The following is a 23,615-nucleotide window of genomic DNA, read 5'->3' as shown; positions in this document are numbered from 1 at the left end:
TTCAAAAACCAAAAGAAAACCAAATTTATTAAGTAGCTATCCAGAAACAAGACTCTTGAGCAGATCGGGAACATAAAGCACGTTGTTTAGAGTAAGCTCATTCCCCGAAGTCCACTTCAAAATCACCTCACCTTCACCCTTGATATTTGCTGTAGCCAGTTCCCCATCTAGAGTTTCTCATCTCCTACAACCTCATTAACTTGCAAAAGAGGGTCTTGTCCGGGCACACATAAAGAGTAGCCCCGGTGTCGATCCACTACCTCATCCATCATAGCAGTAAGATCAGTGATCATGGCTACAAGTTTCTCATCTTCATCAATCATGTTTGCCCTCTCTTTTTTGGGTTTGTTACATTGATCAACATGATGACCAAATTCTCCACAATTATAACACTTTCCCTTAAAACCCGAAACTTTTTTCTTTACACAACCCTTTCTAGGACCAAGATCAAACTTACCATTTTCATTGCCATACGGTTTATGGTTCTTGTCGACTTTGTACCCCCTTGATGATTAACCATGTTCAACCATGTTGGCCTTTGCAGAAACTTCCACTTTAGTTCCCTTTAGTGCCACCCTGTTGTCCTCCTCAATTCGAACACGAAAAACCAAGTCCTCAACGGTCATCTCTTTTCTCTTATGTTTATGATAATTCTTAAAGTCTACCGAACTTGGAGGCAATTTCTCAATCATGGCAGCCACTTGGAATGTCTCATTAAAAGTCATTCCTTCAAAAATTATATCGCAAATTAAAATTTGCAAGTCTTGAACCTGACTCATCAAAGTTTTAGAATCAATCATCTTAAAGTCCAAGAATCGGGTCACATTATGTTTCTTTGTACCCGTATCTTCAGTTTTGTACTTACGTTCCAAAGTGTCCCATAATTCTTTGGCACTTGGTATTCTAAAATACACATTATACAATTCATCAACAAGGCCAATTAACACATAGTTGCGGCAGAAGTACTCGGAGTGCTTCCAAGCATCAAGAGCACTCATGGCTTGAACATCCACACCCTCCTCTAGTGTAGGGGGAGACTCGGTAAAAAACCTCATAAAGTTCAAATTGGTTAAGTAAAACATCATCTTTGGTTGCCAACTTTTGAATTTCACACCAGAAAATATTCCTGGTTTTTTCAGCATGGTTAGCAACAATTTGGGCTGCGTTGGTACCAACCAATGGTCCCATGGTGGAAGAAGTTTCCCCAATAATAGTGGATCCTATAGACACAGTAGTGTAGGATGCAATAATACTCGCCATTTATAGACACACGCATATTTACAAAAGCATTTTTAAGAATGGTCTGAATTAAACAGAATGTAAGGTTTAAATGCATCAATGCATACATAATATTTTAAACATATTTCATGAATCCTTCAAAGAAATAGAGAATCATCACCGGAAACTAAATAAATAATAATAATAATAATATAACGGACTTTTTGACACCCAGAAGAAACAAGCAGGAACCATAAAAGAAAAAAACAACAAATATATCTAACAACTAATGTTAGAAAACATTTAAAAGGGAAAGCTAAGATATGCTAAAAACCAAAAAAAAAAGGATCACCACTAACAAACTTTATGAATATGCAAACGGTGACGGTAAAAGTTTTTTCCTTTTGTTTTTTGTTTTTTAACAATGAACATATAGTTTTAAAAGAAAATCTGTTTAAGCTTTTAGGAATACCGTTTAAAAAATAAACTAAAACTGAAAACTTTTATTAATAATAATAATAATAATCCATATTACAATACAAGAACAATAAATGAAAATTACAATATAGAAACCAAATTACCAACATGTCAGAAAGAAATAACAATGTGAGAAACAAGGCACGTGTAAAACACGCTTCCCTTAAAACAAATTTTCGAGCCACCTAGATGAACATGTCTGTTTCCCAGGGTACATCAGCCTAAGCAGATTGTACAGTCGGGATTAGCCTAGCACCTGAACTATACCTGAAACAAAGCGCGTAAGATCGAAAAGTCAGGAAATTCTTTTGGTTGTGTGTGGGATTGGATGAACAATATTTCTCTCTACCAAAAAGATCCAAGACCTATGGTAGTAATATATATGAGCCATGTCCTAACCAAAAGCCTTGAATTTACACACCATTAATTATAAGAGTATGTTTGGTTGGAAGTAACGGAATAAAGAGGGAATGAAATGAACAAGGGAATGAAGTGAATCATTACCATTCCTTTGTCTTGTTTGGTTAACCCAAAAAAATGAAATGAATAATTACTTTATGTTGTTTTGTATCCAAAAAAAATTGTATGAATGAAATAGAAATAATAAAAACATTCCTATCTCAAAATATATTTATTTTTTTATAAAAAAAAAACTGAAATGCCGACGATGGTGGTAGCTCCAGCGACGAAAATGGTGGTGGTAGCTCTGGCGATGAAAATGATGGTGGTGGTGGCAATGGTAGCATTGGTAGTGATAGCGATGGTAGGTTGGCGACGACGGAAGCGGTGGTCAGGCAGCGACAGTGGTGGTGGCGGTTATGGGTTAGGTGGTGGTTGTAGCGCTGGTGGTATGGTGGTGGTGGTGGCGCCGGTGGTAGTGGCGGAAGTGGTGGCGACGACGGCGATCAGTGGTGGTGGCCATGGTAGTGGTGGTGGTTGTTGTTAGGTGGTGGTGGTGTTGAGAAAGTACGGTGAGGGAGGAATGGAATGAAAAAAAAAGAAGGTGGGTGGAAAGGAATGGTTTTGATGGAATGGGATTTCATGTGTAATGGATGATTTCATTCCATTGAACAACCAAACACCACTTTCTTCATTCCACGTAATGAATCATTTCATTCCTTCTGTCATTCCTGCATACCAAACGCTACCTAAGGGTGTGTTTGGTATGGGGTAATGGAATAAATGATGTAATGGAATGAGCGAGGGAATGGAATGGACTGGGTAATGGAATTAATCATTACCATTCCATTGACATGTTTGGTCACCATGCGAGAATGACATGAATTATTAATTTTTATTTTTTAGTAAGCTGAAAAAAAGTCAGAATAAAACAAAATGGTAATGAGTGGCGGTGGAATGGTGGTGGTGGGCGGCGGTGGCGATGGGCGATAGCGATTGGTGGAGGTGATAGTGGGTGGTGGCGGTGGTAGGCGACAATGGTAGGTGGTGGTGGGGTGGTTGGTGGTGGACGACGATGGTAGGCAGTGGTGGGTGGCTGGTGATGGCAGCGGAGGCGGGTGGTGGTGGTGTTGGGAGGCGGAGGCGGGTGGTGGTCGGCGACGGAGGCATGGTGGTCGGAGGCGAGCGGCGGAGGCGATGGTGGGCGGTGGTGAGAGGACAATGGGTAGTAGTGGTGGGAGGGTGGTGGATGTGATATAGTGTGAAAGAGAGATGAAATGAAAAAAATAAGGGGGTGGATGGAATATATTTGGGGTGTTTTAGAATGAATGGAATGGACATGGTAATGAGTGATTCCATTTCATTGACCAACTAAACACATTGTTTTTTTGAATTTTGGATTTTAATAATCCCTATTGAATGGTATTGGCGATAATAATCTCTACTTATTTTATCGCCACTAACGGTCCCAAATTCAAAAAAGTTGGCCCACAATGGTCTCCCGTTAAATATGACTTAACGGCGTTATAGTTTTTCCTGAATTTTAAATTAATGTTTTAGGGATTTTGATCGTTAGGAGGATATGAGTCGATTGGTGTAAAAATTAGTTCGAAACAGTGCTTCAAATGACGAAGCAATGCTTCAATTCAGGTGTTTGAACTTACAATTAACCAAAATCAAGTCGTTTAGATCATTAATTGGAGCTAAGTTTTATATCATTCGAATCATATCTTCCTTCCGATTAATAGCCCTAAAAAGTTAGTTTGAAATTCGGAAAAAAATATAACGCCGTTAAGTCGTGTTTAACGGGGGACCATTGGGGGCCAAATTTTTTGAATTTGGGACCGCCAGTGGCGTTAAAATGAATAGGGATTATTATCGGCCAATACCATTCAATTGGGATTATTAAAATCTAATATTCCTTTTTTTCATTCTATCATAATGGTCCATTTCATTTCGCATCTCATTCATGCATACCAAATGCTACCTAAGAGTTAAGTTGAATTTGAATGCAACACTTATGATGAATAATTCAATTAACTCTTGCAACTTATTGATTTCTCATTCAAATATAATAACATTTAGCACTAACAATTATATTACAATAATTATTATACTAAAATTTCAAATGGGTTAATATAATCATTTTAACTATTACTCGTATAAACATAACATTTAAGGGATATTCTATACCTTGTACTTTAGAACAACCGTAACCATTTTGACTTTATGTAAGAAGTCAAATGTTGATAATCTATGACTAAACTCGTAATACTGAGTGTAGTGGGCAAGAAGTGGGGGTGATATTGGACAAAATGGGCGAGAACACCCCCCCCCCTCCCAAGGGGGGGGGGGATAGGTGGGGCATGTATATGTAGCCTGTTGGATTGTTAGATAACAGAAAATAATACTAAAAAAATAGGTGGGGCATGTATATGTAGCCCGTTGGATTGTTAGATAATAGAAAATAATACTAAAAAAATAAAAATGAGGTTACAAAGGGCTAAAACATCACTACACGTCTAAAATGAAAATCGCTCCCTCAGCAGACGTGACACCCATGTGTCGAAAACCGTCCCTATTTTGTAGTCCTCCACTACACATAGCCTAATTAGTTTTACATTCAAAACCAAATCTACTCATGACACATTACTTTATAATAATTCTATTGTTGGACATAGAATTACTCACCTTTGTCCGTAGGATTGATTGCATATCGAATTCATCTAGCGACTCGTTGACTTCGTGAAGTCAACTTATAAGGATTTGTAAGTTGTTATTTAACTAGCTAGTAATCACATGATTCAACCCTTTTCAACATGAATCGTATTGCATACAACATATTTATTACCACCAAATGCATACACAAATCAACATAACTTGTCATCTACTTGCATTCATATGCTACTACTTTATTAAGATCCATTGCACAAATACTATCAAATCTATTTCTACCAAATTATGTATTTACGCGTTTTATCAAACACCTTGGTGTGCATCCCATACCTTCATCCAATTAATTCATTAAATAAAAAACCCTTTGTACCCGAATCTGGATCACTATAATTATGATATCAATATACAAATATAGGTGCAGAATACCTATACTCGGTGATTCATGAACACGATATAGCAATGAAAAGTAACACGGAATTGCTTCAAAACACACGTATATTGTTGAATACGTCGGGTGCTTAAGCACTTACAATACTTGATCACAAGACTAAGACTAAGAATGGACACCACCAACAAGCCGGCCCAAATCAACAAAAGGCCCACCGAGAACACAAAGGTGTTCTCGGTTTACATACATACTAAACCCAAGCCCAAATTAAAGATAAACTAAAACAAACTAAGCTCAAACCACAAAAACTAAGCCCAACAATCTCCCCCTAGGTTTGTAGCTTTGTCTTTTAATCATGCTCCATATAATCAATGTCAGCATCCTTCAAAGCGCCTGCCCAAAACTTTCATCGGATAATAATGGCTACCATATTGTGAATTCTTTAGCAGCTGTTTCAAAAATCGGATCAGCAACTATCTGAAAAGTACTGAGCGTCTTGATGTCTCCTTCTCCCAGCTTTAACAAATCTCTTGGATCAACAAATCGGTACCGACCCTTTCCCTTTTCAAGCTTGATAACAACAGTGGCAGTAACACTATCATATATCCAGAATCTCATGTTATCCAACGTGCCATCTGGAATCTTTTCAGGAACAGGAATGTGAGTAGCCTTGTCCGTGGCAGGCCACATGACATTGACCATTGTCTTCCCTGCCTTTGGATCTTGAACCCCTTTCGCCTTCTTCAGAAACGACTCAGCTGTTTTCATATCAGGAAAACCTCTGTCGACTTGTCTTCTTAGAAAATTCCAAAAATCCAAACCACGCTTATCATTTGTTGGATTGATGAATGGAGCATTAATCAGATCACTAAGATCTACTTTGGTCCATGAACCAAAGTTTTTCATTGTCTGATAGTATTCAGTTGCTCCTGACTTCCTCTTAACCCACCACATATTCTTATCCGCATCAAAACCCCATGACAGAACTCCCGATCGATCACCATATTTATCATTAAAACCCTTTTGAAATTCAATAACAAACCTGTCTGGATGATCTGACGATTCCACATTCTGATTTGAGTTTTTCATTACCAGCAGCTTTTTCTTTCCCTTTTCAAGGAGATTCTTCTTAATTCTGTCAGATTTTTCTTTGGAGACAGGGGGAGCATCTAAATATTGTTGCACGGATTCTGAGTCATCGATGTTTTCAACAGGACGAATAGTAGAACTACCACCTTGACTCACATTGGGTACTTTAGAAGCTACGTCATCACTGCCTTTAAATTCATATCCAAACTTTTGAAAGAGCTTTTGTTGGAGGTCAAGATATAGTGCAGTTAATTGTCCCATGTTGGACTGTAGTTCTCTGATCTTGGAATCTTTATCAGAATTACCCGCCTCCAATTCCTGAATACGAACATCTTTGACTACCGAATCTTGTTCGAGTTCAAACACCCGACGTTGTAATGCATGAACATCAACTGGAGCATCTTCAAGAACCACACCTTTACCTTTATTCTGAAGATAAGCTTCCTGCATAGCCAGAATCTGAGCTACCTTGTCTGACGTACTGGCGCTTGACTGACCCTGAGTGTCTGGGCCAGATGAACCGGAGGGAAGATCACCAGTGTTGAATTGTGGAATATCTGTATCAAAGTTAAAATCATCACCAAAATCACTTGTCAATAAATCATGGAATGATGGCTCATCAGCAGGTATATCTTGTTCAGCTTGTGTTTCTGGAGCAGGTGTCTCAGGTTGAGTGGAATGTTGAACTGGGTTGGTTGTTTCAGTTGTTGTTGGTGTTGCGGTTGTTTCATTTGTTTTTGGTGTAGCTGTTGCTTCAGACTCATTTATCAGCACTCCAGGCCTCGACCATTCTTTCTTCGTTTACGAGGAACGAGGTCTACAGTTGGATCTTCAGCTATGTCTTTTTCATCAATTCCAGCAACAGTCTGAGGAGGTTTCAGAGCAGTTGACTATAACAAAGCTTTCACAACTTCCAAAGAACTTAAATTTTCAGTACTTGGAAGGGTATCTGACTGACGGTGTTCAGTTTCATCATCTTCATCATCGAAAATCTCGAAAGTAGCAACACGCGGTTGAACTGGTGTTGCGTGCTTATCAGCAACCAGAGCCAAAACATGCTCAGCTTCTGTCTCAGCAAATCGTCCGAATTTTACCAAAGTGTGTAATCCCCGATAAACCACTTTGGCTCCCTTTCTTGATTGCTTCATCAACACAAAGGAATTGGGTCCCATAGACTTCATGTCTAAGGTCTCAACAGATTTAACCAGGTCGGTGTAATGTGAATCAAAGATCATCTGTAAGAACCTCAGATACATCAGGAACATCTCTTTCTTCTTTGCTCTTAGATTGCTCATCATTTCATTGAAAATGAATTTTGAATAATTGTAATTCCAATCCATGATCAGAGCAGTAACAGCGGACATCTGAATGTGACTGATCTCATCCGAACCTCCCTTTCTTCCCGAGATACATGTAAAGAACGTATGCAGTAAGTATCTCCAATACGGGTGAAAATTTCTTGATTGCAGGAGGGTAGGTGCCTTCATAACCCATTTTTGTAAGAACTTCATTAACCTCAGTAGTAAAGTACTCTGTTGGGTAGTCAGGTTGATCCCCAAACAAGAGCACCTCTCTGATGATGGCTTCAGTAACAACAACCGGCTTCATCTGTATTTTGGAGTCGATTGAAATGACTCCATCTGGCCCTTGTGAATTGATCTTTGCATTGTTCCAAAAGTCGGTAACCATCTTCTTACAAATAACAGGGTTCTCCCGAAGAGCGTGAGAGATCCTGCAGGTGTCGAGTCCAACTATCATCGACTTGAATTCCTTGTGAGCCATTGGTGGATCATACAAGTGGCCATCTATATTATGAGTTTCCACAAACTTTAACGGGTTTTGATCAGCTATTTCTGCACCAAACAGATCAAGTTAGATAACCAATATACTAATTTGATAAAGATTTGATCACATTTATGGATTATAAAACAATATGGTCCATAATACTGTAACGGATCCAAGTTTATATCACATTATTAACGTGAGCCCAGATAAAACTCATGTGACAGTCCAAAATGCATTAGACTGGCCCAAATTCACACCACAGTGAAAGTTTTGGCCCGATCAGTGAGAATTAGGCCCAGCAAGGGGATCTCGGTCAAACAGGTGAGTTCTCGATCAACATATGGTTTTCGGTCAATAAAAGTCAATGAAAATTTTGCCGAAAAATGAGGTTCTCGGTCAACATTTAACCGAGAACAAGTGTTCTCTTCAAGACCGAGAACAATGATTTCTGTCAAGATATGGGGTTTTTGGTCAACCAAAGTCAACCGAGAACTTCCTAGACAGCTGGGGACAGAGAACCCCTTGGATTCCACCTAGAAATTCGTGTAATCATATTCAACCCACCAAGATCCCCAAGATCCTCCATTAAACCTGCATCATCTTATAAATATACAACTGAAAGCCTTAAATCAACACCAATATATCCATCAAAAGCCTAATTACTCATAAAACCAATGGTTAATTCATCAAACCATCAATGAAAACAGTTTATGGCAACACTAAGATAAGCCTCAATGGCAGATAAATCTCATTTGACCTTGTCTAGTACCTGCTAGTCAAGGAAGAACACTTTAAATTGTGATTAGTGAAGAGGGTTTTGATCTCGGCAGGATGATTGAGAAAGATGATCTTGGCTAAAGATGATTAGAGAGTTTGTGTATTGTAAAGTAATAAAGTGAAAAGGAAGCAACCCTTTAAAAAAATTACTTATACCAAGATCAAGCAGGCCGAGAAACCTTTGATGGGCTCAAAGCAAGCCGAAAACTAAGGACAGCCCACTAGAGTCATGACCCAAAAATAACCCAAATCTTTCCAAGCCCAAAATTAATAAAGCTTAATTTACACAAACTTTTCAAGGAGAGTAATTTCGAAAAGAAATTTAGACAAGAGCAAACAAAATAAATAAGATAACATAAAACTAAAACAAGAAAAATAAATCCACACAGCAGTGAAAGACTACTCCCTTTAAATTATAAAGTCGGGATCAAATTTCAGTTCTTAGAAAAACTGCTGCCCTTTTATGAAAATATCCGAACATGGAGTCATATCGTTTAAGAGGCTGTCGTCACAAGGATTCATGTTCAGCGTTATTTTGACATAAGAGACAGGTTGATAGCAGGTATAACATACTTAGCATGATTTTCATTGCATCAGTGATATGATTAAGGTTCAGTTAGGCATAAAGCTTAGATGAACATCACTCGTGGACATATGGTGCCTCCTATCTCTTCTCAAAGTGTATTTGGCTTTCCCAGATCACCCCAATTTGACTCCAACCCCCTGGTGTTTGATCAAAAGATTTTATAAACGCAAAATTTTAGGCTTTAAGGTTGAACGCTGGATTTAGTGCCAGTAAACTGACAAACCTTTCATTCGAGACATGACAGGACTTACTTGTGTGCCCCCATCTTTGTAGTTCTAGTTTGTCCCTTTAAGCCTCTTAAAATTAATTTAATAATAGATAAATAACTCATAAATAATAATATTTATTTTTTGAACAAAAGGCATAATATTTTTGGTGATCAAGACACTAACGGGCTCGTGTATGACTGGGTAATTGCTTTTCTGCCTATCATTCGAAGAGATGTACCTGGAGACATGCACCTGTCTTCAAAATGACTCTCCACATTAAGTTTAGCAAATTTAGTTTATATCACTTCAACTTTTACGCATCATGGAAAGCTACCATACAGTATCAATGACTGTTCAAGAGCCTTTTAAGCTTAATAACTTCACCCGATAGGCACACAAAAACGATTTATCTATCATTTTCCAAAGGTTGGATCAATTTTTATTTGAAAATATTTTTGTGGCTTCTAAAAAGCTGTTAACTGAATAATAATATCATTTCCCAGGGAGTCGAGTAAAACACACGTGTTAAGAATTCAGTCACCCCGGTCACTTTAAGCCTTCAGGTAAATGGCTATCCATTATAACCACAGGTGGTTAACCGGACCAAACATGCATGAAAACACATGTCCTTCCAAATCAGAGTAACCGACATAATTTTAAGTGAAAGAATACGAAACACAAAACACATCATAATCGCCCCGGGTGCTTTCAGTCGTAAGGTAAATGGCTATCCTGTGAAACTACAAGTAGAACACCGGACCAACCATATACAAGTATATGTCCTTCAAACTTGAGCAGCCGGCATAATTTTAAGCGATAATGAATCTTGAAAAGCTCAATTTTTTTTAATAATATAGACAACGCGCGCACACTTTTTTTTTTATTTTTCACACACCCACACTATTTTTGTCTTTTTGATTTTTCTCCCCCTAAATTTGTGCAAAAATAAACAAATATGTACAAATTTATCCCCAAAAAGACTCAATCCTCGAAACGAAACATTTTAAGAAAACTCCTTAGCACATTAAATTTTGCTGTTCCGACCGGTTTTGTAAATAAATCCGCCACGTTGTTGTCGGTGTGGACTTGTTCAAGATGAATCAATTTCCGATCGAAACAGTCACGAATAAAATGAATTTTAATATCGATGTGCTTGGTTTTAGAATGTTGGACATGGTTTTTCACAATAGCAATGGCCGCATCATTATCACAGAAAATAGGAGTGTCAAGAAATTCCAAACCATAATCCAGCAACTGGTTTTGCATCCAGATAACCTGAGAGCAGCAAGCGGATGCGGCAACATATTCTGCTTCGGCGATCGAGGTGGACACTGTTTGTTGTTTCTTACACTGCCATGAGATGAGGCGATCTCCGAGAAACTGGCAACAGGCTGATGTGGATTTCCTGTCAACGTCATCTCCACCATAATTGCTATCAGGAAAAGCATAAAGATCAAATTCTGATTGTTTGGGATACCAAAGACCTAACTTTGGTTGTCCCTTCAGATATCTAAAAATACGTTTAACATCAATTAAATAAGAGAGTTTAGGATTAGCCTGGAAACAAGTACATTGACAGAGTGCAAACATGATGTCGGGACGACTAGTTGTGAGATACATCAGAGACCCGATCATCGATCGATAGTACGTTTGATCTACCGGACTCCCATCAAGATCAGATGACAATATCGGTCTTTCTGCCATTGGAGTATTAGCACTCTTGGAGTTTTGAAGTTCAAACTTAGCCAACATATCTTTAACATACTCTCTATGATGCAACAAAATTCCTGTCGGACTTTGGCGAACCTGTAAACCCAGAAATGTCATCATTTCACCCAACGAGCTCATTTCAAATCTTTTCTTCATTACACCCTCAAATTCTTTGCACAAATCAGCATTGGTGGATCCGAAGATGATGTCATCAACATAGATCTGGACCAGAATCAAATCTTTTCCGACAGTTTTCCGGAACAAGGTTTGATCAATCGTTCAACGCTTGTATCCGTGGTCAAGAAGGTGTGCGGTCAGTGTAGCATACCACGCCCATGGAGCCTAATGTAACCCGTACAAGGCCTTGTCTAACTTGTAGACATGATTTGGTTTCTTAGAATCAACGAAACCCGATGGCTGATCAACATAAATTTCCTCTTTGACCTCACCATACAGAAATGCGGTTTTGACATCCATCTGATATACAGTGAATCCCAAATAAGATGCATAGGCCAGAAAAATTCTAATTGCCTCAAGTCTGGCTACTGGAGCATAAACTTCTATGTAGTCTAACCCTTCAACCTGACGGAACCCGCGAAATACCAGTCGTGCTTTATTTCGAACAATAATTCCGGTGTCATCTTGCTTGTTTCTAAAAACTCATCTTGTATCAAGAGCTTTCTTTCCTTCCGGCAATTTAACCAATCTTCATACCTTTAACTTATCAAACTAATTCAGTTCTTCATGCATGGCATCAACCCAACTAGGTTCTTGAAGGGCCATCTCAACATTCTTTGGCTCGATTTGAGATATGAAACAGGAAAACATACAATTGTTTTTGTGTCCGGTCTGACTTCTGGTGGACACACCAGCTTCAATGGGACCTATGATGTTTTCAATCGGATGGTTCTTTTGGATTCTTGATGGAATTAAATGATCAGAAACATCACTGTTAGGTTGAAGATTTGTTACGTTCTCCCCGAAATCAGTAAGAGGGTTCTTCCAGCCAGACGTCGCCATACTGTGAGAATACGAAGTGCCGGCGACGTATTCATCTGGAATGGCGTCTGGAAACAGTGTGCTCCCGAATATCTGACGGACGGAACTCTCCCCCTCAACATTTGCAATATACTCAGACGAGATTGGTGAACAATCGGTCTCTGAAGGTTGTTTAGGCTGATTATCAGTTGTGGTCGAAACACTGCTTGGCTCGGCGACATCACCATCCAGTATCGGAGAGATATGAGACAGTGACTGAGAACTGTCTTGTGTAACTTCCAATGTGGGACCACCTTGAGAGTCTATGTTAATGACTGGAAATACATTGAAGGGCATGAATAATTCATTGTAGTCGAATAACCAATCGGGACCAACACGGGCGTCAGTCTCATTTTCTTCTAACCAGCGAACTTCATAAGACTCTAGAATCTGCTTGGTTGACTTGTTGTAGACCCTATAAGCTGTATTTCCCGCATACCCAACAAAATAACATTCATCTGCTGCAGCCCCAAACTTTGGAGTGGTTTCTATGTTTAGTAAAGTACACGGACAACCAAACGCTCTGAAATGAGCAACCGTGGGTTGATGACCGTAAACGATCTCATAAGTTGTCTTCATCTTCTATTTGTTGATTATTACCCGATTCTGAACATAACATGCCGTGTTAACAGCTTCTGCCCAAAAAGAACAGGGGCAGTTTGGAGTCACACATCATTGTTCTTGCAGCTTTGATAAGAGTTCGGTTTCTTCTTTCAGCCACACCGTTTTGTTGAAGAGTTCGCGGGGCGCTGTACTGACGAAGCACCCCCTTTTCCGAGTAGAAATGATTCAAAGTCGCATTCTTGAACTCTGTTCCATTGTCACAGCGGATTCCCTTCAGCTTTAGATTCAGCTGATTTTCCATGAGCACGATGAACTTCTTGATAAGATCTGCAGTTTCACTCTTATTTGACAAGAAAAATACCCATGTAAAACGTGAGTAATCATCAGAAATAACAAGACAATAAGAACTACGAGACAGACTCAGAAAAAGAACTGGCCCGAACAGGTCCATATGAAGTAGTTGAAAAACAGATGAGATGGTATTAATCAATTTTGGCTTGTGAGTTTTTCGATGATGTTTGCCCGAAGCACAAGCCACACATTTTTCAATAGTCACAAAGTCCTTGATTGGCAAACCACGCACTAAATTATTTTTAGCAAGACGATTTAGATTTTTTGTATTAGCATGACCAAGCCGACAATGCCAAAGCATCGCATTATGTTCTGACACTTTTGAAAACAAGCATGTTATTTTGTCTGGGACATTTTTGTTCATGTCGATCACATAAGCATTATCTTTTCGTTGTGATCGAACAAGAATCCAATCTTCTGGTATAATTATACCAGGTTTCAGAATTAAGCACTCCTTTTTAGTAAAATGAGTTGAAAAATCTTTGTCACAAATTTGTGACACGCTCAAAAGATTATGCTTCAATTCTGGAACAAAATTAACAATTTCAAACTTTAAAACACTGTTATTTACAGTACCTTTTGAGTGATCTTTCCTTTTTCTCCACCCGCAAAAGACACGTACCCACCATTAAATGTTTGAATGTCGTGTAGCTGGGTAATGTCTCATGTCATGTGCTTTGAACAGCCACTATCAACATACCAAGGTCTGATGATATTCCTCCATAGATGTCCCTACACGAAGCGCGGGATTAGTTAGTTTTTGGTACCCAGTCCATGCTTACACTGGGTGACCCTGACTCATCTACAGTTGTCACAGATTGCCATGACATATCTTTTTGATCATCAAAAATAGAATGAGTAGATGCTTTCGCCGGAGATTTAGGCAACCATTTATGTTTGTATGACTTGGAGTTATATGTATGAATGGTTGTCGTAACCTCCGGTGATTTGGACGTGGGAGGAGACTAATCCGCCCTTTTCTCCTATTTGGACTTAGTCTCAGTATTTATATTAGAGTTTGAATTTGAGACCTCTTTTCTGACCATTATTTTGGACCTGTTAGGTTTGGTCTGATGAGGACTAAACCTGTCAGATTTGTTTCGATTCTAATCATCGTCAAAGGAACTAGCTGGATAATGCCTGAATCCTTGTCTGTACGCATTACGAGGCACATATGGCATGTTCCTTTGATAAAATCCGTAGTAGGGAATGTACGGACGATGTGGACAGTTTCTTGCAATATGACCAGGAGTGCCACATTTAAAACATGTCTGACGTTTTATAAAAAACTCATTCTGGGCAGCTCCTTATCTGGACTGGTTGTGTGGACCAGTCTTCTTAGATTTGCGAGAATTCATATTTAAATTTTTGAACTTATCACCTTGTTTGTCATTAGAGCATCCCTCCTTAACAAACTTAGGTGCAACATATTTTTCTGATTTTTTTGAAATTTTTGAAATTTTGGTTTTATTAGGAACCACATTATTAGAGTTTAAAATCTCAACCGAACCAACCACACAAGAATCCTTGCTCTTTAAAACAGAGCCCACACAAACAGTCGGAATAACATAATTCAAAACAGGAAGTTTTAAAGAAACATTAGAAACAAAATTATTATCAAAATCAAAGCTAGGGTCGTCATCCTCATCAGTCCACTCCTTCAAAATTACTTTTTTTGCACATGAAGTAGACACATTAGAATCGTTCATACTTTAGGCAGATGGACCGGCAGTTGCAGAGTCGGTCCCCTCACCCTTATCTTGAGTACCATACTTCAAGTCATTTATCTTTTCTTCCTATTCTTTGGTGACAGGAGTAGGGACATAATTGTGGTTGTATGGTGGGGGAACTTGACTGAATCATATCCCCTCACCTTCATTTTCTTTCCACCACAGTTGATTTTCAATCATTGAGTTGACAACTTTACTGGAGCCATCGAATTTTTTAAAATCAAATTCTGTCTTTTCAAACTTGCTAGTTAGATTCAAAATTTCTGACTTGGAGGCCTCCAATTTAGCAGTCAACTCAGCGATTTCTTGTTTAGCGTCAAGATGGTGACAGCTCTTTATGCTAAAATCAGACTTAAGTTTTTTAATGTCTTTGTTAAGAGATTCTATTTTGTCTAGAAAACCCTTTTCATTTTTCTTAAGTTTAAAATTCTCTGATTTTATTCCTTTCATATCTCTGCTTAGACTGTCATTGTGAAGTTTATACATTTCTATTTTCTCACCACAATTTAAAGAACATGGTTGAAAACGTACCTCAGTTGAATCTGGAGAAGTGAACGCCATGTATGCAAACTGGAGCTCCTTGACCTTCTCCTCAGCAGTGTTTTCCTTTTCAGAGTCTTCAACTGTTGCGAAATTTGCAGTTTGATTTCCAATGTTAAGCGCAGCCATCTGACCTTCCCACGAGAAAGTTTGAGCAACCATACCTCTTTCACCATTTTCCGAACTACCTCCAACTTCACCCCGAGCGTTCCCAACAGAAACCAAAGCCCTTTCCATATTTCCATCCTTAGCTGGATTAGTGCATTCACGAGCAAAATGACCCGGCTCGTGACAGTTGTAGCACCTGAGGGTCTCTTTGTTAAAACCCACCTTTTGGTTATTAGGCATGTTCCAATTATTTCTACCCGTCCTCTTAGTAAACTTCTTTGCACGAAAAACTGCCATGGCAATTTGCCACGAGATGTCCATTTCTTCAACATCATCGGGATGAATCTGGTCTAGTTCAGCAGTAACCACCGGTTGAACTAAGTCTCCGGCCAAAAAGGCATGATAGCAATTCATAAATCCCGCCATTAGAGCGATATTCTCTTGAGTTTCTTTAGATATGGTGGGGATCTGGCTGGAATTTAGACTGGGAGTGGTTTTAGCAGAATCATCTGCAGACTGACCAGATTTGGTGAAAAATACTGGCGCTGGATTAGGTGAATTAGATGATGATGATTGACCGAGGGTGGATTAAAACATCTGGAAGTTTCCCTGTGGTGGTTGTTGAGTGGGCTTGAACAGTGAGAAGCTATCTTGAGACATGAGGGCACTATTAGACGCAACGTTATATCCAGTAGCACTATAAGAACCAGCATGATTTATTGCCCATTGCTTATCATCCATATCACAGGCTTTAATAGTGGCAATCATTTCAGTTATGCTCATTCTGTTAAGATCTTTAGTCTTTTTGATAACTGCAACATTCATGTCCCAATTTTTCGGCAGAGAGTTCACCAACTTGTTGTTAATTTCTGAGGTTTGCAGAAAAATTCCTGCAGTTCTCATTTCAGTTACGAGAGATATAAACCTTTGAAGTTGGGATTCCAATGTCTCTCCCAAAACATGATTGAACATATTAAACTTTTGTCGCAGCAGGTCTTGACGACTTCTCTTCATATCCTCATTTCCTTCATAAACTTCTATCAGTGAGGCCCACAACTCCTTAGCTGATTGGAGTTCTCTAAACTGAAGGGCAATCTCAGGTGAGAGTGCCATAGTTAGAGTTGAAAGAGCTTTCTCATCTTCCTCAACTTTTGCAAAGTCATCATCATCATATAGAGCAACTGGTTTCACAAGAACCTCAGTTGAACCATCTCTTTGATAGGTGACCTTTGAGGTCCCCTCACAATGTTTTTCCAAATTTTTGAATCTTTCATCTTGGCATAGTGTTCGAAATGGAATTTCCATTCACTGAATCCCTCATGAGACAACAGACGGGGTATACGAGTAGCAGTGCCCATGATGGAATCCAGTTCTTGATGAAGAGATGAGTTGATGGAACTATTGCCATTAGTTAATTGTGCCATTTTAATTTAAGTCCAAATAGAGAATTAGGTCTACTTAAAAATCAGTCCAGTTTAATGGTCCAAATCCAAAACAAGCAGGCCCAACACAGCAGACCTGGCCAAGAACGTTGACCAAAAACACAGCTATTGACTAGGCGTTGACCGAGAACACTAGATGTTGACCAATCCTTGACCGAGAACCAATGTAGACAGAGAACAGATTGACCAAAAACACCCCTCTGACCGAGAACCAGTGAATTTGACTAAATCTTAACCGAGAACTGAACTTCACCGAGAACAATGTTGATCTGATAATGTTGACCGAAAACTCAGTGTAGCCGAAAACCTATGTAAGCCGAGAACTAAACTTAGTCAAGTGCTGATTTTGGCCGAACACTCCAAACTTTCCAGTTTTTGCGGCAACAAACTTCCGAGAATTAGGGAGTGTTGATTTGTTTCCAAAACAAATCCAATCTAGAACTTAGAATAGAGTTCCTCTTCTCCGATTACTGCCTGGCCGGAAAAGCTTAAATGTTGGCCGGAAAAACTTATTCTCGAATCTATGATATCACAATAACGAGCCTGAATAAGGTCTAAGGCTCTGATACCAATTGTAAGTCCCGAATCTGGATCACTACAATTATGATATCAGTATACAAACATAGGTGCGGAATACCTATACTCGGTGATTCAAGAACACGATATAGCAATGAAAAGTAACACGGAATTGCTTCAAAACACATGTATATTATTGAATACGTCGGGTGCTTAAGCACTTACAATACTTGATCATAAGACTAAGAATGAACAACCTTAACCCTACACATGACAACATCTATATATAGGGACACCACCAACAAGCCGGCCCAAATCAACAAAAGGCCCACCGAGAACACAAAGGTGTTCTCGGTTTACGTACATACTAAACCCAAGCCCAAATTAAAGATAAACTAAAACAAACTAAGCTCAAACCACAAAAACTAGGCCCAACACCCTTACCATCCAATTCACCTCATACATGGCAATATCATTCGAAATTTCAACTATTCAAATGTGAAAAGAGGAAGATTATTCTGATTCTCTTATATCAACAATTAGTGAAAGAATTCATATTACTATCACAAATATATGTCACATATTTGACATCGAATAAATCCTTTAACATACATATTCACATACCCATGTTTAAATCTTTAAATACTATTAAAGCAATACAATGTGGATACATGGCCTTCATCTAGGCTGTCCACATGTGCAATCCAGTCATCAAGTTACCATTTTCATAATGTCTAATATTGTGCCATGTGTCCTGCTCTCTAAACACCAAAAATAACAAAACCCGGTTTATTTTTCACAAAAATACGGATGCAGCCACCGATTCTCTCTCTAATATCCTCATTAATATACGAACCCTAATTCCGCCGGTGAGATCTACAATCAATTTCACCACTGATATTCGTTGTAACTTCCCGATAAATATACGAATCCTACATCCGTCGTTTTGATTCACCATGGAAGCTCTAGATTGTTTACCAACAATACGAGCCCTAATTCTGCTGTTGGGATGCGCGCCTATTGGAGACATCAAAATCTTTGGAATTGATTCTCCGATGATTATATTTAAGGTAACGACCAATCCAATTTTGCAGTTATAATATTTTATTTAACATTTTTTCATTAGTTCCGGCCAATCTGTTATACATATATTTGGTGTTATCTGACTTTTCTGGACAATTAATTTTTAATTTTGTTAATTTTATTTTATGTACTTTAAATCGTACCTATTTCTTGATAATTTCATGAAATTTTGTATTGTTTTTTTCTTAATTTAATTTTAAGAAGTTAATTAAAAATCTTTCAATACTTTATATCCGACCTATTTCTGGGTGTTTTTTATTTAAAATTAGTAATTATTTTGTTTGTTCAAGTATTATAATTGTTCGGTTAACATGTTCTTATAGTTTTGTTATTCAAAACTTGATATTTAAATTTCCGGCTAATATCCGTTCAATTTATTATGCCGATCATTTTATATTGTGTTTTTATATTTAATTTTCAGTATTTTACATCCGACCAAGCTCTGTTTATATTTCTGTTTAATTTAAAATTGTTTTCTTTGTCCAATTATTAATTTATTCCGGCTATCCTGTTTTTATAGTTTTGTTCTGCAAATATTTATATTTTGATTTCACGCTAATTTCCGTTTTAGTTATTTTTTCGGCCAGTTTATTTTTAGTTTAAACAAATAACAGAAAATTTAAATTTGGTTAACATTATAGTTTTAGTAACCTTTCAAAATCATAATTGTGAAATTTTAATTTTGTTAAGACTATAAGTTTAGTAAGTTTTGAAATAATAATTGTGATTTTTTAAAACAAACAATTTTCTTTCAAATTGACAATAATAACATAATTAAGTAAATAATTTATGATTTCCTTCACTTTTTCCGTTTACCATAAAATAATCCTAAATTAAGGAATATATTTTGGAATATTTTCAAAAAACCCGTTTCATTGTGAAATTTTAATTTAATTTTGTTAAGATTATAAGTTTAGTAAGTTTTGAAATAATAATTGTGACTTTTTAAAACAAAGAATTTATTTTAAAATTGACAATAATAACAATAATTAAGTAAATAATATACGATTTCATTGACTTTTTCCGTTAACCATAAAATAATCCTAAATTAAGGAATATATTTTTGAATATTTTCAATAAACGTGTTTCGTTATGTTAATAATTTTAAGTTACCGTAAAATTATAAATATAATCAATCTGTTATTTTTGGAATAAACCGCTAAAATTTGTTTCATTTTTTATTTAGAAACTTTCTAGACATAATACGTTTACCATAATTTATAGTCTCTACATTCTGCTATATAAATATCTAGGTAATCACATAAGCCATTATCATAGTGTTCATAATTAAAAATTCTCCAACAATGTAAGCTCATCCCTTTTTAATCATTTTGTTTATGTTTCAAATAACTTATTCTAATCTTTTATATTTTAATTTTATTCATAGGTCAGTGGAAGATCAAAATTTTACCATGCTTAATGAGATTGATGTTCTAAAAACATCACCATCAACTCTAAAGGTTAGAGTTTTAAGAATGTGGAGCATAAAAGACAACAAAAATGTGAATGAGGATTTTCTGATCGAGATGGTGCTCATGGATGAAAATGTACGTATCTAATTATGAATCTGTATCTAATTATTGTTTTACTTAAAGATTTTAATTCTCATATATATTTTTTGTTTTAATGACATGAGAATCGAATCCAAGCAACAGTTTTCAAACAGGATATCTTTAGATTCAAAAGATTCCTCAAGGAAAGCTCAACTCTGACTATAGTTAAGCCGAGCGTTGGTTTAAATGGATCGAACTACCGTGTGATTGACTGTCCCAACAAATTGGTGTTGGGACCAAACACACATGTGAATTCATGTCAGGAGTTTAATGGTCGTCTGTTTGGTTTTAAGATGATTTCTTTTGATTCACTAATCAATAAAGATATTTCTTTGAAATCGACAGTTGGTATAAAATAATTTTCTAACATGCAAATAAATAGATTTATAATTTTAGTCTTTAAATTTCCATTAAATCTGTTAATAAATTATTTAATTATTTTTCTTTGTGTTAGATATTATTGGTCACGTGGTTCATGTGTTCAAGAGCAATGCTTCAAACGTCAAGGACAAAAACAAGCGTACAATGGAGATATGTGATTTACGGTATTACTATTACACCTAACATTTGATTACATATTTTTGTTAATAAACTTTATACTTATGACTGTTTCTAACACTTCTGTAATTTCAGTGGAAACTGTGTGTATCTCACACTATGGGATCATTATGTGTCTGAGCTCTCCAAATATGTAATTGAACATTTTGATGAAGGCCATGCGATAATTATACTGCAGTTTGGTAGGGTTAAGTATTACACATGTTCTGATGGTAAAGGTAACTATTTCTACTATTTTTAACTTTCTTGTGTTTTAACATGTCACTAACTTAAACTAATGTGTCGTTTTATAATTTTCCTTTTTTTAGAGAAAGTGTATGTGTCGAATTCTTTTGGATCTAATGTTAGCCGTTTCTTTATAAACGACTATTTATTTGAAATTGAAGAATACAAAAACAGGTATATTATTAAACCAATATTGTTTTCATTTATGTATTTAGTTTGTAAATTTCATATTATATTACTTATTCCTAAATTCATTAAATTTTAAATTTTGTAGTTTGGTGGATCTGCTAAATGCCAATGATGTTTCTGTTTGTAAACCGATTCCGGTGAAGAGGTTGTCGTCTGTTGATGATGAGTTTTTGAAAGCAACAGATTTTTTTAATATTGGTGATATTTGTACCATTATATCTGTAAGTTAATTATTACATAGTTTTGTTAATAAACTTTATACTTATGACTGTTTCTAACACTTCTGTAATTTCAGTGGAAACTGTGTGTATCTCACACTATGGGATCATTATGTGTCTGAGCTCTCCAAATATGTAATTGAACATTTTGATGAAGGCCATGCGATAATTATACTGCAGTTTGGTAGGGTTAAGTATTACACCGGTTCTGATGGTAAAGGTAACTATTTCTACTATTTTTAACTTTCTTGTGTTTTAACATGTCACTAACTTAAACTAATGTGTCGTTTTATAATTTTCCTTTTTTTAGAGAAAGTGTATGTGTCGAATTCTTTTGGATCTAATGTTAGCCGTTTCTTTATAAACGACTATTTATTTGAAATTGAAGAATACAAAAACAGGTATATTATAAACCAATATTGTTTTCATTTATGTATTTAGTTTGTAAATTTCATATTATATTACTTATTCCTAAATTCATTAAATTTTAAATTTTGTAGTTTGGTAGATCTGCTAAATGCCAATGATGTTTCTGTTTGTAAACCGATTCCGGTGAAGAGGCTGTCGTCTGTTGATGATGAGTTTTTGAAAGCAACAGATTTTTTTAACATTGGTGATATTTGTACCATTATATCTGTAAGTTAATTATTACAATATTTATTTGATCCTAATTATCTTTCAACCCTAATTGAATATTTATTAAGTCCTGTTGTACTATAATGCAGCCTAAAAGTATCATTATCCTTGGTACAATTAAGGCAATCTGCCCAGATACGGAATGGTATTACATTGGTTGTAATACTTGTAGCCGTAAGCTCATGGAAAATAATGGTGAAGGTGGAAAGGAGTATGAATGCAAAACAGTAAGATTCAATGTTTTAGGTGTTATCCCTACACCTAGGTATTTATTCAATTCAAATTCAAATGTCTATTTAGTGCATTGTAAAAGTATATGTTTTTCTTTCAATTTACCTATTTATACACTTTTCTAGGTTCAAGATCAAAATAAGGGTGCAGGATTTCACTAGAGTTGTGTCGTTGACTCTTTTTGATAGAGATGCTAAAAGTTGACTAAGAAAACAGCTAAAGAATTGATTGATTCTCAAAATGAGGTATTTTTACAACTAAAATACTTTTTTAATTGTAACAGTCATCTATATAAGAGATAGTAAGTTTAACAATGATTAATATTATATTTGTTTCTTTGTCATCTAATTTTATCACAGAATAAGGTGGAAAATGGTGGATTCCCTGCTGAATTGGATTGTCTCTTAGAAAAGATATTCGCTTTTAAGGTCGATGTGGCAGATTTCAACTTCAGAAACAATGTCGAGGACTATGGTATAAACAAGCTTACTCATGACACCAATATTATCACAGAGTTACAGAAAAGGCTTGGTGTTCGTTTGGTAATAACATAATCTGAAATTATTTTATTATTATATTATATTTCATAATTATTTCAACTAACATATGTTGATATTCCATTTTTGTCTTATCAGCAATCAGATTCTAATTCTATAACGTTGGGAGCATCTATTTCTGAATTCCAGTCATCCGGTTTTGTTTCTGTAAAGGTATGGATATTTTTTTAATATATTAGTTCAAACTTATTAATATAGTTAACATAAAGATGTTTAACATGATTGTGTATTCGCTCTTACTTTTTTAATAACAGCTTTCTGATATTGGAGATAATCAAACTCCAAGTTCAAATGTTGAGGCTCAAGATTTGTCAACTGATACAAAAGGAATGTCAACGTCTTCTGACGATAAACTTAAGAGAAAACTGGTTGAAGTTTTTGAAGTTGACGATAATGCTAGCATGTCGACCACTAAGTTGAAGTGTAAGGCCCCGTCACCGGTAACCCTACTTTCGTGTTGGATTTACTCTTAAACACAGTTCTAAATATCAGAGTTAATTAAAACTTTACGCGGAATATAAAACTTTCATAAAACATTACATATCAATTCATAATCATGTCTTAAAACATTCCTCTTGTCTTTCAAAATCAAAACATAACTTATAAAACATATCAGATCTTCAGATGCCAGGCTTTAGTCTTCTGCCATGTGTCCTCCACTCAAGCCAGCTGTCTCAACCTACTCACCTGCGTGCATACTAAAAGTCAGCTACGCTGAGTGAGTTCTAGTTAATCATACAATACCATACAATACCTTATTAC

General features: G+C 36.5%; 1 protein-coding gene across 1 annotated transcript; it reads right to left on the bottom strand.

Annotated features, from left to right (window-relative positions):
- Positions 1 to 512: 512 nt before the first annotated feature.
- Positions 513 to 1,142, bottom strand: LOC143565659 (uncharacterized). The gene has a single exon (XM_077052560.1). The coding sequence runs from the start codon at positions 1,140 to 1,142 to the stop codon at positions 513 to 515; it is 630 nt and encodes a 209-aa protein (XP_076908675.1).
- Positions 1,143 to 23,615: the final 22,473 nt, after the last annotated feature.

This window comes from Bidens hawaiensis, unplaced genomic scaffold (genome assembly GCF_021521415.1).
Source record: "Bidens hawaiensis isolate Kalapana, Puna unplaced genomic scaffold, B.hawaiensis_p1.1 tig00022506_1, whole genome shotgun sequence".
Classification (NCBI taxonomy): domain Eukaryota; kingdom Viridiplantae; phylum Streptophyta; class Magnoliopsida; order Asterales; family Asteraceae; genus Bidens; species Bidens hawaiensis.
This window is presented reverse-complemented; position numbering and strand designations above follow the sequence as displayed.